At 44.2% G+C, this 16,768-nt stretch overlaps 1 protein-coding gene and 1 long non-coding RNA gene across 2 annotated transcripts; one reads left to right on the plus strand and one right to left on the minus strand.

Moving 5' to 3' along the window:
- Positions 1–4,460: 4,460 nt before the first annotated feature.
- egr1 (early growth response 1) lies at positions 4,461–8,730 on the minus strand. Its single transcript, XM_074674578.1, has 2 exons — positions 8,008–8,730; positions 4,461–7,057 (listed from the first exon to the last, which is right to left on the minus strand). The coding sequence occupies exons 1-2, from the start codon at positions 8,216–8,218 to the stop codon at positions 5,733–5,735; spliced, it is 1,536 nt and encodes a 511-aa protein (XP_074530679.1). The 5' UTR covers positions 8,219–8,730; the 3' UTR covers positions 4,461–5,732.
- A 226-nt stretch (positions 8,731–8,956) lies between these two features.
- Positions 8,957–11,729, plus strand: LOC141793735 (uncharacterized). Its single transcript, XR_012598429.1, has 4 exons — positions 8,957–9,089; positions 9,623–9,989; positions 10,497–10,570; positions 10,949–11,729. It is a non-coding gene; the product is annotated as an uncharacterized LOC141793735 (long non-coding RNA).
- Positions 11,730–16,768: the final 5,039 nt, after the last annotated feature.

The following is a 16,768-nucleotide window of genomic DNA, read 5'->3' on the forward strand; positions in this document are numbered from 1 at the left end:
GGTGCAATCTACCTGAAATGTAACCATGAGGAAGCTGGAAATCAAGCAGTTTAAATATAACCTACTTATCCCAAAAGGATCAACAGGTGTCGAGTGCAGGAGGCAGAACAGGAGAAAGCACCTGACGACTGTATCAGCCGTCCCTATTGGCAGCAAGATTAAAAAAAACATCCCATCGAGGCAAAGCAGGGCTCTGAACATGAGATCAATGGAGCATATTTAAAAGACATTAGAGAGCAGTCCTCCTGTCATATCCCTGTGATAAAGCACAAGAATCGAGCCTTCCAGCATATAGTACCGCTTCTCTATGAAGGAGAATCTCCAGTGTCGTTCCTCTTGTGCTTCATCTCCATGTGGAAATGGAAGATGGCCGACGGTGTGTATGCAGAGCTGAGCTCTGGGTCGTCCCTCCTGATACCGGTCACTCCCCAGTGGCCCTGGAGATGTCATGGGGTGAGGGCAGCGGGAAAAGGGATAGCTGCTGGCCCCGGAGCCCCTCATTCACTCCCTAACTTGCTCACATTAAAGAGGTTTCTAATCACTGCGGGGACTTGGCCAATGATGTGCTTATCAAACGGCATATTTCAAAAAGGCATCTTAAAAAGCCCGAGGGCGAAGAGGCAATAAGAGCACATTTGTATGTGGATGAAAGGGAAAAGTGTAGACAGACCTTGCATCAGAATACAGAGGGGGGAGATCATTAGCATCTCCTGCAAAATATGTGTGAGAGGGAGAGCGAGGTAGAGACGAAGAAGGAGACGGAGGGAGAGAGGAGGTAGTGGGACAGGGTTTGGAGGGTGTACAGGGAGGCAGAGAGAATGGTTCCATTCGCCATGCGTCCTTTTTTGTTTTACACAGTTCCCAAAAAGAATAAAAGAACAAATACATTTTTGAACAAAGGCAGGACTCTTGAAGTGGAAGCCCCGTTGGGTACATGAGGTGGCTCCATTGTGGGTTACAACAGAGTGAAGCCACAACGCAACTGCACCCCCCCTCCCCACTCCTCCCGCGCTGCTCTCACACCTCCCTCAACAGAACAGACCCAACGCGTGAGCTTTGATATGTGAGGACGAGCCTCGAATCGGAGCAGGGGGGGGGAAGTCATGGACTATCTGATTCGATCACTCTTTGAGGGATACTGACCATGCGTCTTTCTGGCAATTTGTTTGTGGACTGTGACGTTGCTGGTTGAAATATCATCTCATAACACAAGATGAGGCTGCAAGAAGTACAGTCTGTGGTTTTCATATTGAGTAAAGGAGGTTTTTTAAATGTAGGAAAAAAGTTGCAGCTAAATTTTTCTTGATTTGCAGCCAGAGACCAAAATATTGTGGAAACAATGACAGGGAGTGACAGATTTCAGGAGTTTTCTGCCACACAAGGGGCCTGATATTTGCCAAAAGAAACGTCTTGAAATATCTCCGAGCTGAAAGCATCATTTATTTACAATTCAGGTTGTTTTATCATAGATGGAACACAGCAGACAAAAATTAAACAGGTTTTAGTCTTATACCCATGCTATTTCTGACAAGCACCTTGGATTTGTGCTTTAAAACAAGAGCCAAATAAGATCAAGCTGCCTGCGTCTCTCTACTCTCTTAGGGACAGTGAAGAGATGCATTCAGGGCTGTCATGGCTCACGGCAGACAGCACTATATATAAATACATTTGTGCCTCAAGAAAACACTCATACTTCTACTAACACACTAATAAAGCTACTACAAGACAGGGTTTCAGTAATGCCTTATATTTAGGATGGCATGTTCAATACTCGATCTGTTCTTTAACAGAGAGGAAAGTTAAGCTACATTCCTTTTTCTTGTCTTGCTGCTGACGGCTGATACACCCAGATGTTTTACAAGATCCTTTGAGGAGTTTTTAGTTGGTTACCCAAACCTTGTAAAACAGACTGAAATTCAGAGCTATGCCTTTTTTTTTATAACATACAACACCCCCACAAAGGGTAAACACTACATCTGCAGGACAACATCAGCAGAGAGATGGGAGGCCTATGGGGGGCGCCAAAATCTACACATAAAGACATTTCCTCACAGGAGCTTTAAACTGAATTAAACTGGCACTTCTAATTTTTTCCTTCAAACAACCAGTGTGATCAGTTTAAGAGAAGAGAGTTTTTGAAAAAAATTGGCCAAAAAAATTATATAAGTACATTAAGACCATAGACAGTAAAAAAACGGACATCATCTTGCTCAGCTCAAAGTGAGGTCACCACGAAAATCTGCTCCCCCTGGGAGTATAGGCGAAAATATCTGACTCCCCAGTCATTCCAGATGAGCTGTGTTTAGACTTTCAAAAAATAAATACACCTTGTAGAAATTTTTCACACGCCTAATTGTTGTGGTGATTTTAAGATATTATTTGGCTGCCTCTTATGCAAGTCCTTTTTTATCTGAAGAGTTTTGTTTTCATTAGTTATATGAGGTTAAAAACAAGGTTTCAAGTCACGTGTAATGATGACTGACAGCTGCCGTTCTTATGTTTTTTTTTTTTTTTTTTTTTTTTTTTTTTTGGAGACTGTAAAATACCTCGGGAGGTAGAGTCAATAAGGAATAAGACTCTTTAAAGGAAAAAAAGTTAATTATTGTTTTTTTTGTCAATCAGCTCCACTCAGATTCTCCCAGAATCCCTGCTTCAATGGCTGCGCCTATGACGGGGGTATTTTGGCTTCAAAACAGTACAATGGTAAATGGCGGAGCTACGCTGTCCACTCTATATACAGTCTATGATTAAAACATGCTCTGTATGACTCTGCATGTGACCTGAAATAAAAGCTTAGCTTAGATTATAAACAATAACCTCTGTTTCAGCTGTCAACTGTTATGGTTTACACTATGATAATGACTTAGATTTTATTTTCACTTTGTTGTTTTTTGTTTTAGTGATATCAAAGATTTTTGAAGATGAATGTTTTATGTATTCATTTATTTTAGACATCAGACATGAAGGCAGTAATAATCAACCTGCAGATTAACTGAGCAGATTGGCCATCCTACTGATCTGTTTGATTAGCTTTAGCGTATACTCTCATGGAAAGGAAGTTTAAATGCTCAAACACACACACACTCACACACACACTCACACACACACATACACATGCAATCTGTGTCAGCAGATTAGGTGTCAGTGTCCAGGTAGATCTCTTTAAGGCGACACAGAGTTTTATACAAGGACACACAGAGCGGAACAACGCCTGCTAACACGGCAGATTTCACACAATTACACATCGCATGCAGATACACACAGCAGGAGAGAAGTGCATTAGTCAGTCTATACAGTTGCTGCGGTGTATATTACACACAAACGCCTGCATACATGTGCACAAATACACACACTGATACAAACACTCAGACACACACAGCCCATCAGACCTAATTTAGAAAGTCAATTTGGGATCAGGAGACCAATTATCTTAATTATTTTCCTTTTCCCTCCATCACTCTCTTCTTCTTCTTCTTCATCTTCTTCTTCTTGTTTTCCTTCTTTCTATTTTAGCTGCGTTTGCATTTGTGAGTATTTTGGTTTTGTGCATTTCAAAACACGAAATGACTCCAAAGCTCCAAGAGAAAATCCTAGGATGGTTCCGGTCTACATGAGCTAAAAAACCCCAAGCTGTTTTATTTTCATACTCAAACATGGAACAAGAATTCCTTACCCAAGGAGCAGTGGCGGATGAATAATGACCGTGCGACGAGGCTGTAATTATACTCTGCTCAGAAAAACCAAAAGAAACAGCGGTTAAACCTTCAGGGCCATTTTGTTCAGCTGCACCCGTGCAACAATTCAGTCTAACCTACACAGATATTGCCCAATTGTGTGTTACAGCTCTTTCCCTGCGAGGTGACAGCTTCTCGCCGACCACATTTGCGGAAAAGAAGGTAATTATTGTGTGATGGATTTCACCTGCTCTGTGTGAAAATAACCCCGTGCATGTCTAAGCACAGAGGGTTTTAAAATATCTCTCTGCAAAAGATCATTCTTCTAACAGCACAGAATAAAAAACAGATTTATATTTTATAATTTTGCCCTTGGATGAAATTGCTGGAAGTGTGTATGCTAAACAGTGAGGGCCAGTGAGTATCAGGAAATCTCAAATAAAATGGAAATTAAGATTAGCTTAATATCTTCAAGAGCATGTTGGATCTAGATAAGAATTCCTCATCTTCAGTTTTTATCGGCATGGGAGTCAAGCGTCAGTGTTATCTTCAATTAAAGATTCAATTGGAGAGCTGTGATTTAAGCAGAGGCTTTCTGTGAGTTTATCCTCTCTTCAAATAAAAGAGTGTCTGCCTGTGATGTGAAGTCATAAAAATCTGCATACAATTAACATATGTGATGATGAAATATATATAATGTATGTGCATGATGAAATAAAGTGTGAAGCTTCTCATGGAGAAGACATGGTCATGGGATACCTGAAGATTAAAGGACGAAAACAAATGTACATATATATTCATGTTTTTATTTATATTTCATTTCTGGGAGGATATCTTGTACACCAAATATCCCATTGGCAGTTAAGCGCATTCAATGTGTTTAGAAGCCAGAAACAGTCACTTGTTTTAACAAACACAGATACAAAATAAAGATAACCACAAAATAATGAACTGCATGTATATAACATACAAAAGAATCCCATGCCTACTCAGTAGGTAACTTCAACATTCCAGCTCTTGAAGATGTGGATATTTACACTTCAGTTTTACAAAAATATACTTTATAATTTTTCTCCTTTTTTTTGCTTACATTCGAATGAAATGAAGCGGTGCCCTCACAGCTCATCCCTTTTCCTCCCTCTGAGTATGACTTACATTCTGTAACAAAAATATTCCCTCAATCCTTAAGGCGAGATGCAGTGCATCCTCTCGCAGCCACGCGCAGCCGAGTCACAACACCAGCAAGGCTTCACAAAAGGCACCAAATAACGGGAGTGTTCAGGGTTTTTTTGTTTGTTTTGTTGTTTTTTTTTCCTTCTCTCTGTTTTTCCATATAACCGAGCGATATGTCACATGTGAGAAAGAGAGATAGAGATAGTACCAGTGGATGATATTTACAAACAGAAAATAACATCACTCTTACTCATGCTTGAATACTTAAGTACTTTTTTCAAACAATGTCAAAACATATCACAGCATCATCACTACATAATAGAGAAAGTATGTAGAAAATATGGCCCTGCTCACTTCAAATAATACAATGCAAATATGCAAATCATTTTCACATCAATGGTACCAAAGAATGATAAAAACGAAACATGGCACATGTACAATATACATATACTGTAGCTTATGTATATCATTCAATGTCTTTTGCACTGTGTGAGTGCCTGCAAGGGCGGACGTGCCTTAGCACCGTGACTGCTGCCAATCTGTTTGTCTCTTTGTCTTTGTGTACCTAATAGCAGAGACCCGTCTGTGCCCGTTTCTTCTCTCTATCTGTTGAGTTCCTTACGTATTTGAAGTGCTGCATTTGTTTAACAGAGACAGAAAAAAATCCCTTTTCATCTTTTATTGTCTTTGCCCAGTCCTTGACATGTGTCTCTTTCTCACTTTCAGGTAAACCTCGAGATTCACCTAACACTGCACAGGGAGCAGACAGAAAAGTGCTTTTTGGAGGGGAAAACAAAGTCTTTTGATGCTGATTTCTTTCCCCTCAAAGAACCTTTAGGAAGGAGAGGTGCGGTGAGACTAAAAAAGTTTTCTTTCTGCTCAGTCTTAACAGATCTCAATTGTCCTTGGGGAGAGGGTGGTCTGCATGTCTGATAGCGGGGTGGGGATGGGGGAGCTGTAGATGTTGGAGGCAACTGAGGAGGGGAAGGAGGAGGCGACCTGGGACTGAAAGGTGCTGGACATGGACACCGATGGGTAGGTGGTGGCCACAGAAGGAGATGGATAGGATGTGTGTACTGGAGAGGAGTAGCAGGAGGTGACAGGAGAGGGATAAGAGGACACAGGAGAGGGGTAGGATGTGATGGGCGAGGGGTAGCTGGATGCTGGTGAAGTGGCTGATACCGGTGCTGCTGTCACTGTCACTGCTCCCGCTTTCTCAGCTTTCTTGTCCTTCTGCCGAAGATGGATTTTTGTGTGCCGCTTCCTCTCGTCACTACGAGCAAACTTGCGTCCGCAGATCTCGCAGGCAAACGGCTTCTCGCCCGTGTGAGTGCGGATGTGTGTTGTTAGGTGGTCACTGCGGCTGAAGTTGCGCATGCAGATCCGGCACTGGAAGGGCTTCTGGCCTGTGTGAATGCGGATGTGACGAGTCAGCTCATCAGAGCGTGAAAAGCGGCGGTCACAAGTCTCCACCGGACATGCGTAGGGCCTTTCATGAGGAGGGGTCTTACTGGGCCGGGTGGGGTACTTGCGCATGCGGCTTGGTTTGATCAACTGGGACTGGTAGACGCTCTTAATGTCCTGGGAACCAGTCTGAGTGGCAAAGGCCTTGATGGTGGACAGAGGAGTAAGGGAGGGCTGGCTGGACTGACTCTGGAAGGGCTTCTGGTCAGGGGGAACCAGGCTGATCTCTCCTTGCTGCTGAGGGAACAAGTAGTCTGGAATCATGGGCACAGGAAAGCTGGTGGTGCATGTCTTGCCATTAGGGTATGCAGGAGGAGGGTATTGCACTGCTCCAGCTGAGCCAGGAAAAGTCTGGCCCTGGTCTGGGAAGATGTCAGAGTTGGGACTGGCGTAGGTAGGGGCAGCTGAGTAGATGGGGTTGGGCTCGCTGTGGTGGATGGAGGAACTGAGGCTGGAGTTCTGAGACGAGGAGGTAGACGAACCGGAAGTGGAAGAGGATTGGACGGATGTAGAGGTGGACGAGGTGGTCTGTGAGGAGGCAGAGGAAGAGCTCGAGCTGGGAGCGATGTTGCCCATCAGACCAGTGAACAGGCCCAGAATGGGCTCAGCCCACAGGCTGTTGCTGCAGGTGGTGGCGGGCTCCAGGGTGAAGCGCCCTGTGTAAGAGATGGGGGGCAGCCTTTGGGTGGAGTAGGTCTGCTCTGTAACTGGCTTCTCACAGTTGAAGGGGATATCAGGTAACGTATCTGCAGAGAGCACAGAGGGAGAAAGACATTAATCAAACTGTCGATATCCAGAGGAGCAAGAGGGGGAATCCTGCCAGCATAGTGGACAGTGTGTCACCCCTCTCTGCTGTGACAGATCTGTCAGGTGCCCACGCAGAGAGCCCCTGCCTCCACACACATCCACACACACACACACACACTCCCAAACCCAACACATTTATACACAGAATAACACACGTTATCTTCCACCAAACTCTTTAGCTTCTTTAGCTACACCTCGGCAGAAGCTGATGTACGAGCGCTCTATACATGCGTTCACCTCTGCTGCTCTCTCAGTTTTTCTTTGCTTTTTTTCTGTCTTGCTGTCTCCCTCTTTCTCTCTGTCTCTCTCTCAAACACACACACAGACACACACATACACACACACACTAATTCTTGAAGCCCATCACAGAGCCCGAGGCAATTGATTACTGAAACTGCAGTTCAGCTGGTTTTAGGAATGCAATTTGAATTGAGCTGTAGGAGTGTCTGAAGGCATGCAGTGACGGAGCAGAGTCCTCTGAGAGCTGACAGAATTAAGAGCTATCAATAAATTGGTATTTGCTTGTTAGTGTTTATTATTAACCTCATTTTGCCTATTTGTATTTTTCTACAAATACTGAATATTTGTTTATTTGGGTAACATTAAAATTTTACAGTAAAGTGAAAATTTATTTTAAGTGAATCTGTCACAAGAAGCCAGTAGAAAAATAAACTTGTGCAGACTAAAGACAAAAAATATTTCAATGTAAGCTTTGGTTATTTAACAATTTATAATTGTAAATAAATAACACACTGTCAAGTATAAATTACTATTATAACTGTTCCTTCAATCTTAACTCCTGTTTGTGTTGTTGAGGCAGATGCAATCTCGTGTTCACTTAACATTTAGAAACGGCGCAGAAAACCAGAGAGAAACAAACAGGTCTTACCTCCAGCAAGGTGGTCGTACTGTTCTCCTGGCTCCCCGGAGCCGAAGCCTGCACCTTCGGGTGCGGAGGCAGTCAGGAAGGGGGTCCCTGCAGAGCTGAGCATCATCACCTCCTCCAGTTTAGGGTAGTTATCCATGGGGGAGTGAGGGAAGCTCAGTGGCTCTGAGACCTGCAAGGCTGGAAGGATCATCTCGGTCTTGGCTGCAGCCATCCTCTGCCGGTGCTGGAGCTGCAGGGCTGAGGTTGCGCTGGAAGCTGCTGAGGAGGACAGAGAGGCTGGGTGCACGCTGACAGAGCGCGGCTTCACAGGTGGAAGGATTCACTTAGCCCAGCTCAGGGAGCGCTGCTGCACACTTCTGCTGATGCCGAGGAAGATGCTCCGTCTCTCGTGTTCTCCAGATGTCCTGTTGTTTTTCTCTTGGAGATGAGTAAAGATCCACTTGTCTTTTCAGGAGAAATCAAAGTGTCATTTATACTCATTCCCTAAGATACATCAAAATTAATCAACAGATTAATCTCGATTTCTTTTCTTTTTTTTAATCTTTGTATGAAATAACTTATCCAATCAGGTTTTGACCTTCTTGGATGTTCGTTGTTTTGAAATGACTTTTTGTTTGTTGTGATATTTCTCGGTAAGGGACTTCTATGTGTTTGTCTCTCTATCTCTGCTCTAACAGTTGCTCTTGTGGGCTCTCAGGGCTCTCTCTGAGCTGAGAGGTTTCCCCGCTCCTTTTATACCCTCTTGCCGTGACGTAGATGTCCATATTTGGAGCGGAGGAAGCCCATATTTAGTCACTGCAGTGGAGGACACATGACGCTGGCCTGGGGGAAAGCGAAGAGGAGAGACTTTATATTAAGCTCTCGCAGTAAATTGCGAGGACACTGCCGCTCTTCCTCTGTCCCGAATCAATGTGTCTTCATAGCAGAACAGCTCCTTCAGACAGCAGCATAATTCTTGCTCTCTCCCTGTCGCCCTGTAGATCTGATTTGGATTTCCCATCTGTGCAGCAGGCAGCGCTGCTGCCGGAAAGCCCGGCTCCGCCGTGCCTTATAAGGTCGTGACTACATAAGGACCTATTCCGGTGGGTTTCCATTTCCATGTCCTTATTTGGAACTTCCTGAGGCAGCGCTGATCGCTGCTTGGCAGTGAATGAGAGGCTGGAGTGCAAATCATGTCCTGCGCTCACAATAACTAATGTCAGCAGCAGAATCCTGCTTCCCTGCTATAAAACACAGCTTCAGCTCAACTCTGACACTCTGTGTGGAGGAATTTGTGCAACAGAAAAACTGCTTAAGGCATTTTGTTTTATAATTACCAGGACAGATATGTGTGCACTGTAAGAATAAAAACAGATTTGAATGACCAATACAGCTTTTTAAAGATGTTTGCTTTCAAACCAAAAGTTGCCCCACGAAATCGCTCGAATTCACACTCTCTTTTTAAAGTTTACACACAGGTTATCATTTTTACTAGACTATGATGTCTCAGACGCGAGGAAAAGCAGGAAATAACCTAAAGGGACCACTTCACCTATAAACTTGTAAATGAGACTGTGCAAAGTCTGCTGCCTGGTGGCAAACTTGCTCCAAATGAACTTTGCATCTCTCTCGGCAGTGGCATTGATTAATGAGAGCAGATAGCAGCGGATGCTGACGAGGTGCGGGGCGATCCGTCTAATTGAGGGGTGTCCCCGGCTCGATATTCGGGGAATCTCTCTGCCACTCAGCGGCCTAATGGGCCGCATTAACAACGCTGCGCGCAGCTGCCAGGACGCCTGCGGGATGCCGATGTTCCCCCCGGCTGCTCCAGCCTCGGCCGGCGCGCCAGCACTGCTCGGTGGATGCTGACGGGAAATCAATGTGCTTCCCATGCTGCTGACTGGATCTATATGCGAGGAACCTCATTGGGAAACATCGTGGGCAGGACACTGAGGTGGCCTGAGAGGAAGGAGGAGAAGGAGAGAAAAGAAGGGCTGGTGCAGGTAAGACTTCAGGAATTATTTGGTTTGGAATTAAAGTATTGTTTCATAACTCGTTTTACAGGTGTTAATGACACCTGGTAGACAGATAGATAGATAGATAGATAGATAGATAGATAGATAGATAGATAGATAGATAGATAGATAGATAGATAGATAGATAGATAGATAGATAGATAGATAGATAGAGTTGGTTTTTGGTCTGTATTCTCTCCCAGGCGTTTCCCATTCAGCCTCTGGCAAATCCCTTTGTTTACCCCCATTAGACTGATAGCAAAAATTCTGTCATTTATTATGGATGATCTGGAGCAGGGGCTTCTTCACAAAATCCAAATAAGCCTGAAGTAGAGGGTGTAGCCAGAGAATGTGTAATGCATATACTGTTTACTCACATTCATACAGTCAGATCTGTAGAAATGATGAAGTTGCAGGGCTCATGTATGTTAGGAGAGAAATCGAGCTCCCACCATCCACTCCCAAAACTTTCTTTTTTTTTGGTTTCCATAAAAGGAGCTGCCACTCATCTTTAGGCCTCTTGGATTAAGGGAGGAAGAAAAAAGGAGCCAGCTTTGGACATGATGTTGGTGAGTTAAACAAAGAGACTGCGGCGAAGTTGTTTTGCCAAATCTAAACTCCTGTCTGCATCCCTTGCTGCTGTCATGCATCAGTTACCAAGGTCGATAAATCTGTGGCAAAGCAAAGAAGAAAGAGCAGAGAGGGAGCAGATGAGAGAACTCATCATCTGATGACAAAGTAATAAAATCAGGTTAGGGAAAACTGTCAGAAAAGTAATAAAGTAATAAAGATGATAAACAGTTCACAGCGGCTGTTTGGGCCTCCCCTCACTCCGATGCATGGAGGGGGTGGAAGCAGATGCTGTAAGGGCAGGGGAAGGAGAATTAGTCTGTGTGTGTGTGTCAGCATCATTACATGTATGTTTGTGTGTTATTTTGTGTGTCTAGGTCAGCCAGTTCACTCTCCGTGGTGTGTTTCCCCCGGCTGCCCACACAAAACAACCAGAGGAGTCCTCGCCTGATGAAACTCCAACGCTCTGCCAGCTAGAGAGAAACAAAAGGCTCTCCCTTTACCTACGCAGCCTCAACGCCCCTGTTCACGCACGCACGCACTCACAAACACTCAACCGGCGGAAGCAATGGTTGATATTTAATCATGCTCTAATTTGCCATAAGAAAAAGATGAAGATGTAGGGGAGCCAAAAATGGTAGAGGAGGTGGAAGAAAAGAGAGGAGAGGAGTTGGAACGTCAAAATAAAGAGGGAGCGAAGACATAGAGATGTTGTACAGTAGAGAGCGAGGAGATGGAGGCAGGATGAGAAAAAAGAGATGGAGAAGGTGGGAAGGAAGGGTGAGGGTGATGGAAAAATAGAAAATAAAGAGACCAAAAGAGAATCCTCACACCCACATACAGTACGTGGGAGCTTTGTGCTGGCATTTGTCAGCAGCAACTGCCAAGCAGGGAGACAGGACAGACGGGCAGACAGACAGACAGGCAGGCAGACAGACACTCCTGCTCTTCCGTCACACCTCCGCACCTACCAGGCCACCCACAACAACCGGTGGTGCAATCCCTCTGCATTAGCATACAGGTGTGTGCAGCCTTGTGTGCTCCCATGATGGGCGGACCTAGATTACAGGGTGGATGGTTACAGTTACTAAACCCTGCGTGTTACATAATGTGGCAGAGGGGACGGGGATGAGGAGGGATGTGTGTGTGTGTGTGTGTGTGTGTGTGTGTGTGTGTGTGTGTGTGTGTGTGTGTGTGTGTGTGTGTGTGTGTGTTGTGTGTGTGTGTGTGTGTGTGTGTGTGTGTGTGTGTGTGTGTGTGTGTGTGTGTATATAATGACAAAAAGGAAGAGGGAGAGAGGACCTGATTATTTCGGAGCACGGATGAAGCTTTCACGCTTTTATTTTGGCAAAAGCGACAGGATAAGAGTGGTGGACTTTTGGATGATAAAAGATTAAATTTAGCTGTGATGTGTTTGGGGTCCTTACAGCACACAGGGCTGATAATTAAATTGGAGAGGAGAGCAGGCCTGATGGTTTCAGGCAGAGTGACAGGCTGAATATTAGCCCCACAGTCATGCAGAGTTGTGGAGAGGAGCAGAGAACATGATAGGAGCGTATTTGATAAATGTCATTCTTCCCCGAGCTTTTAAAGTGATGCCTGCAGGACTGTGTGGCCTGACCTTTTCACACACTGAGTGAGATGCGCCCGGGTAAAGATGAACTGGTGTTAGAGGGATAAAATCTGTTGGAAACGCTGAGGAAACTGGCGGAGTGGACTAATTGACATGCATGAAAAGCCAAATGGATCTAATGGGATTCTGGAAACAACCGTGGATGAAGACATCCAGCGCCGAATGTCTGTTTAAATACTTGACACCTCCACTCAGAGGTCCAGTCATCATAAACCTTGGCTCGCTTAGTGAAATCCAACCCATCACAATACAATGCAGAGGATTACAGAGCACCACCTGTTGCTAAACTGAAGCAGCCACACATTTTTTCCAGGAATGAGGCTGCCTCGTGTTAGCAGATTATGGGTATACTGTGGGTCAGATCAGAAGTTTTCCTGCACTCTTGGAGCTTCAGGCCCCGGTCATGTTTGAAAAACAATCTGTGGCCCTCCACAGTTACTGCGGGCGTCCCATTCTGTCGACCCACCCCTCAGGCTTCAGTATAAGTGTATCACACAGAGACAGGGCCCCAGCATCGAATGGCTGCTCTATCTGCTCATCTGTACGTTGTTGTCTCCTCAGGGTGGTAGGTGACAGAGACACAATTACCAAACATGTCCCCCAGAGTATGTGTGACTCACTGAGCCCCTGGCCTGTTTGTTTGATGCTTGTGACAAAAGATCTAACCTCTGACCTTTCAGCTCCCGATGAGTCACCGGTAGCGCACTGAAAAGAGGGGCTTCCCCTAACCATGTAGCAGCCACAGCACAGCAACGGGTAACATTTAAAGGTTGCCACAAAACACTTTTCTGTTTGTCTGAGCTGTGTCTGTGGGCGGCGAGACCCTGGCGTGTTGACAGAACTGATGTATAATAGGTCAGATCTGTGGGTGACATCTTCTGTGCTACTGACATAAGTGGTTCAACGTGCATTAGCTTACCAAATAAAATGAAAATATGAAAACAGGAAGTATCCTATTTGAATGTTCCATTGAATTTCACCTGGCCAAATATGTGGTCAGAGATGATGCTGATTATAAATATTTGTCTTTCCCCCATTGTTTCTGTCCTGATTGTTACAAACAGTGTTAGTGCAACAGTCTAACACAGCAGAACTACTCTCTCAGTGTGTCTGCTCTTTTTTAAAGCTGTTATTTTGGTGACAGGACAATGAATAGTATTGGAAATTTGGGTCAAATTCTTTCTTTCTTTCTTTCTTTCTTTCTTTCTTTCTTTCTTTCTTTCTTTCTTTCTTTCTTTCTTTCTTTTTATTCTTTCTTTCTTTCTTTCTTTTATTTATTTATTTATTTTATTTACACCAATACAATATTTAAAGCACCTGTGAGGAATTCTCAATTCTTGAAATTTTGGCCCCGTGGAGAAAGCAGTACATGCATGTACATTTATTCAGTCTTGTCTTTTTAAACCTTTAAATGACAAACATATTGAACAGTTTGACTTAAAAACAGGTATTAGTCACTTTTTTGACAATGAACAGGTTTTTACAGCCACATCAGAAAATTTTCACGGTACATTAAAGATAGTTTTGTTGTTTATTTTGTTTTATAAATCATAAAAATCTCCCAAACTGCATTTTGGGTGTCCTTTATTTCCTTCTACCCAAGGTGTCCCCTTGTTAGGCCTCAGATTTATTTTGCCACAGTTTTCAGGGACCTTATCTTTACATTTGGAAATCCTTAACTATGTAAAAAGTTAAACACACTTCCCACATAAAAATTATTTATTTATTTGTTTGTGTATTTATTTACTCAGCATATTGTTTTTAGGAGAATTCCTCTTCTAATTCAAGTTGTTGCACCAGAACAAAGCTTCTCATTGGCTGATTGAGCTGACTAACTAAATGCTCCTCTCAGTGCTGCTGACGTTCTCACCTACTCAGAGACAGACAGGAAGGAGCGCAGGAGGCATAAAGATGTGGCCTCAGCGTCCAGACTTAGGAGCGGCTGAGTTTGTTGTCTTTAGCCGACACGTTTGGGTGTGAGTCATGTGGCTACGTACGCAGAGCAGACAGAAAACATCCAGACTCACAGACCTGTTTTTATTCGACTACAGTCTTCAGATTTTTTTCGTCAGGAATTTAAACTTTGCTTTAGTCCACAGTCAAATGGAGCCCAGCCAGTCCACATCTGTTTATGTGGACGAGCGTGGGTTTATTATTGCATCAGACAGTCACGCCATCACCCTTGCTCACTCCTTGGACCCTGACGTTTATTGAGAGAACTCTAAGAAAGGCCAGGGAGGTTTGGTTTTATCTTTTTCCTCCATGGACCCAAAGCTATAAATACAAAACCAGAGCTACTGAAATTTGGTAAAGTAAAGCTGAAATCACCCTGGCTTTCAGAGGATGACCCGTGTAAACCTGGTGTTATACACACAGGCAAGTTCTGTGCTCTCACACAGACACACACACACACACTAACACAGACTAACATACACACACAAACAGACTCACACAAACCTTTAAGTTGTTCTCCAGAGTTTATTTGAGTTTTGAGTCACATCAGAAGTTGCCAAGACAAATAGCCTCCTTGGGTCCAATGGCCAAAGCTGTTCCCAATAACTCGCTGTGAAGTGAAAATGACAGTCAGAGCGGCACATCCGCTCAGGTGAGAATTATTTGTTTTGTGGTGTCGGAGCTGAAGAGAAGTGACGGAGCAGAGAGGGCGAGAGGCAGAGAGATAAACGGGTGAGGAGAGATACAGAGGAAGTGATGGAGAAACCGAGGCAGAAAGCGACAGAGAGGCAGAGAGGGAGAGAAAGCGGCTGTCGCTGGGTTGTTGACAGGTGGGCCTCAGGGCAGGTACGACAGGTTGATTCACATAAGCCCTTCTCTCTCCTCTCCCCACCCCTCCCCTCTACCCCAGCTAGAGACTGCCGATGTGGGATAGCCTACAGGGCTGGGAAGACAGGTCTCCATCAGAAAGCCCCGCAACCCTTTTACAATCATACGATAATCGTTTAACTCCGAGTGCCAGACGTCAACAAGCATGACGTCTGACGAGGCAGATACACAAAAACCACAAACAACACTCACACTCCTTGTATGCTTCCAAGGAAAGAGGGGAAAGAAGAAGGAGGGAGGATGAATAAATGAATAACTGTCAGAAGCATTTGGCTTATGGGACAATGGGTTTTTCAGGAGTTGAGGCTCGGGGGCCAAATGTCAGTTTGGGTCACTTGGACCAAAGATTCACCTGCAGGTTTAAAAACCTCTGCAGCAGCCAGACGATAAAACAAAGACCCTGTGAGGAACTTTCATTCTGTGCCTATTTTTTTCTCTTTCGACAAAAACCATACTTCTCATCTCATAATGATCCCTTTCTGTACATATGTGTGTATTCCTCTCCAACTGAAGAACCTCCTGCTGCCTCTGAACGGTCACTCATACCACTCCCCGTTGAAATCTAAATATGGTCTTGTTTGCTTCTGTAGGTTATGAGGTTTTAGTTTTAGTTTCACTCTTCTTCATAACCAGCTGAAAAATCCTCACAAAAATTTAATTTGTTCTTATAAAAGTCCATCAAGCTTATTCTGTTGATGTCAACTTTGATGGTAGGTGCTCGGCAGTATCTTACTCAAAATCACTTTTTTTAAAGTGTCTTAAAAAAAAATTCACCATGGACTGTACAACTACATCATCTCTGTGACATCATCCATCTGTTTCTGAAGTTTGGAAGCCTATGGTTGTGAGGAGCCATATTGGAAATGTGAGGTAAAGAGGCAGAGTTGAGGCCGGCTTTAATCTTCTTCACCTGCAGCTACTATAGCCCCGTTTCCACCAAGTGGTTCAGTTCAGTTCGTCTCAGCATGGCACGCATTTCACAGCGTTTCCACTGACTGATCCCGGAACAGATCCCCAAATAACTGAGACGAGCCATCCCACTTTTTGGGACCCTTCTGGGGTGCCAAACTAAACTGATCCTATCCCGCTAGGCGGAGCTACAACACTGTAGAACGTTGATTGGTCAAAAAAACTGTCGTCACTTACCGTGCCACAGCGGCTGTATTTCTCCTCTCATTACACCGTCTTCTCTTACACAAAGCTTAATTGTGCTTTGTGTCGCGCTGCTATGGTGTCACGCTATTATTCAACAGATGCAGCTGTCAGCGTCCAGCTTACACGCTGCCTACCACGAGGGGGCACGGTTGGCTGTAAACAGGACCAGGCTTGACTAAGCCAACCCATACTAAACCGTGCTGATCTAAACCAGACTGCTTTGTGGAAACGGGGCTAATGTTGCTCTTATTTTGCAAACTCTTAGTATCTTCTAAACATCTTGGTTGTAGGAAAATTCCACCCCTTGTATGATGTGTGGTGATTGGAGAATTTAGTTTTTCAGACTCAAGTCATTTTTTAACCATGTGTATTTTCAATGTAAAGATTGGCTGTTTTGAATGTGTGTGTTGTCCGTGGTTTTACTTACAGCGTCTGCCTTGTTACAGCCTCAAACATAACAGGGACCTGAAATGTAACAACAACCCAAAAATGTAATTTAAAAATGGGCTAAAACCCAACATCTAATAACTTTTTGCTCAGAATCTAAAAACTTGTTACAGTTAGAGTC

Source organism: Halichoeres trimaculatus, unplaced genomic scaffold (genome assembly GCF_033239565.1).
Source record: "Halichoeres trimaculatus isolate MK-OKI-2021-1 unplaced genomic scaffold, fHalTri1.1 fHalTri1_scaffold_7, whole genome shotgun sequence".
Taxonomy (NCBI): Eukaryota; Metazoa; Chordata; class Actinopteri; order Labriformes; family Labridae; genus Halichoeres; species Halichoeres trimaculatus.

Excerpts from the sequence above, each read along its gene's own strand:
- egr1 (XM_074674578.1), bottom strand. The coding sequence starts at position 8,218 with ATGGCTGCAGCCAAGACCGAGATGATCCTTCCAGCCTTGCAGGTCTCA. Across the intron at positions 7,058-8,007 it reads GTACGACCACCTTGCTGGAG|ATACGTTACCTGATATCCCC; the intron begins GTAAGACCTGTT and ends TGCTCTCTGCAG.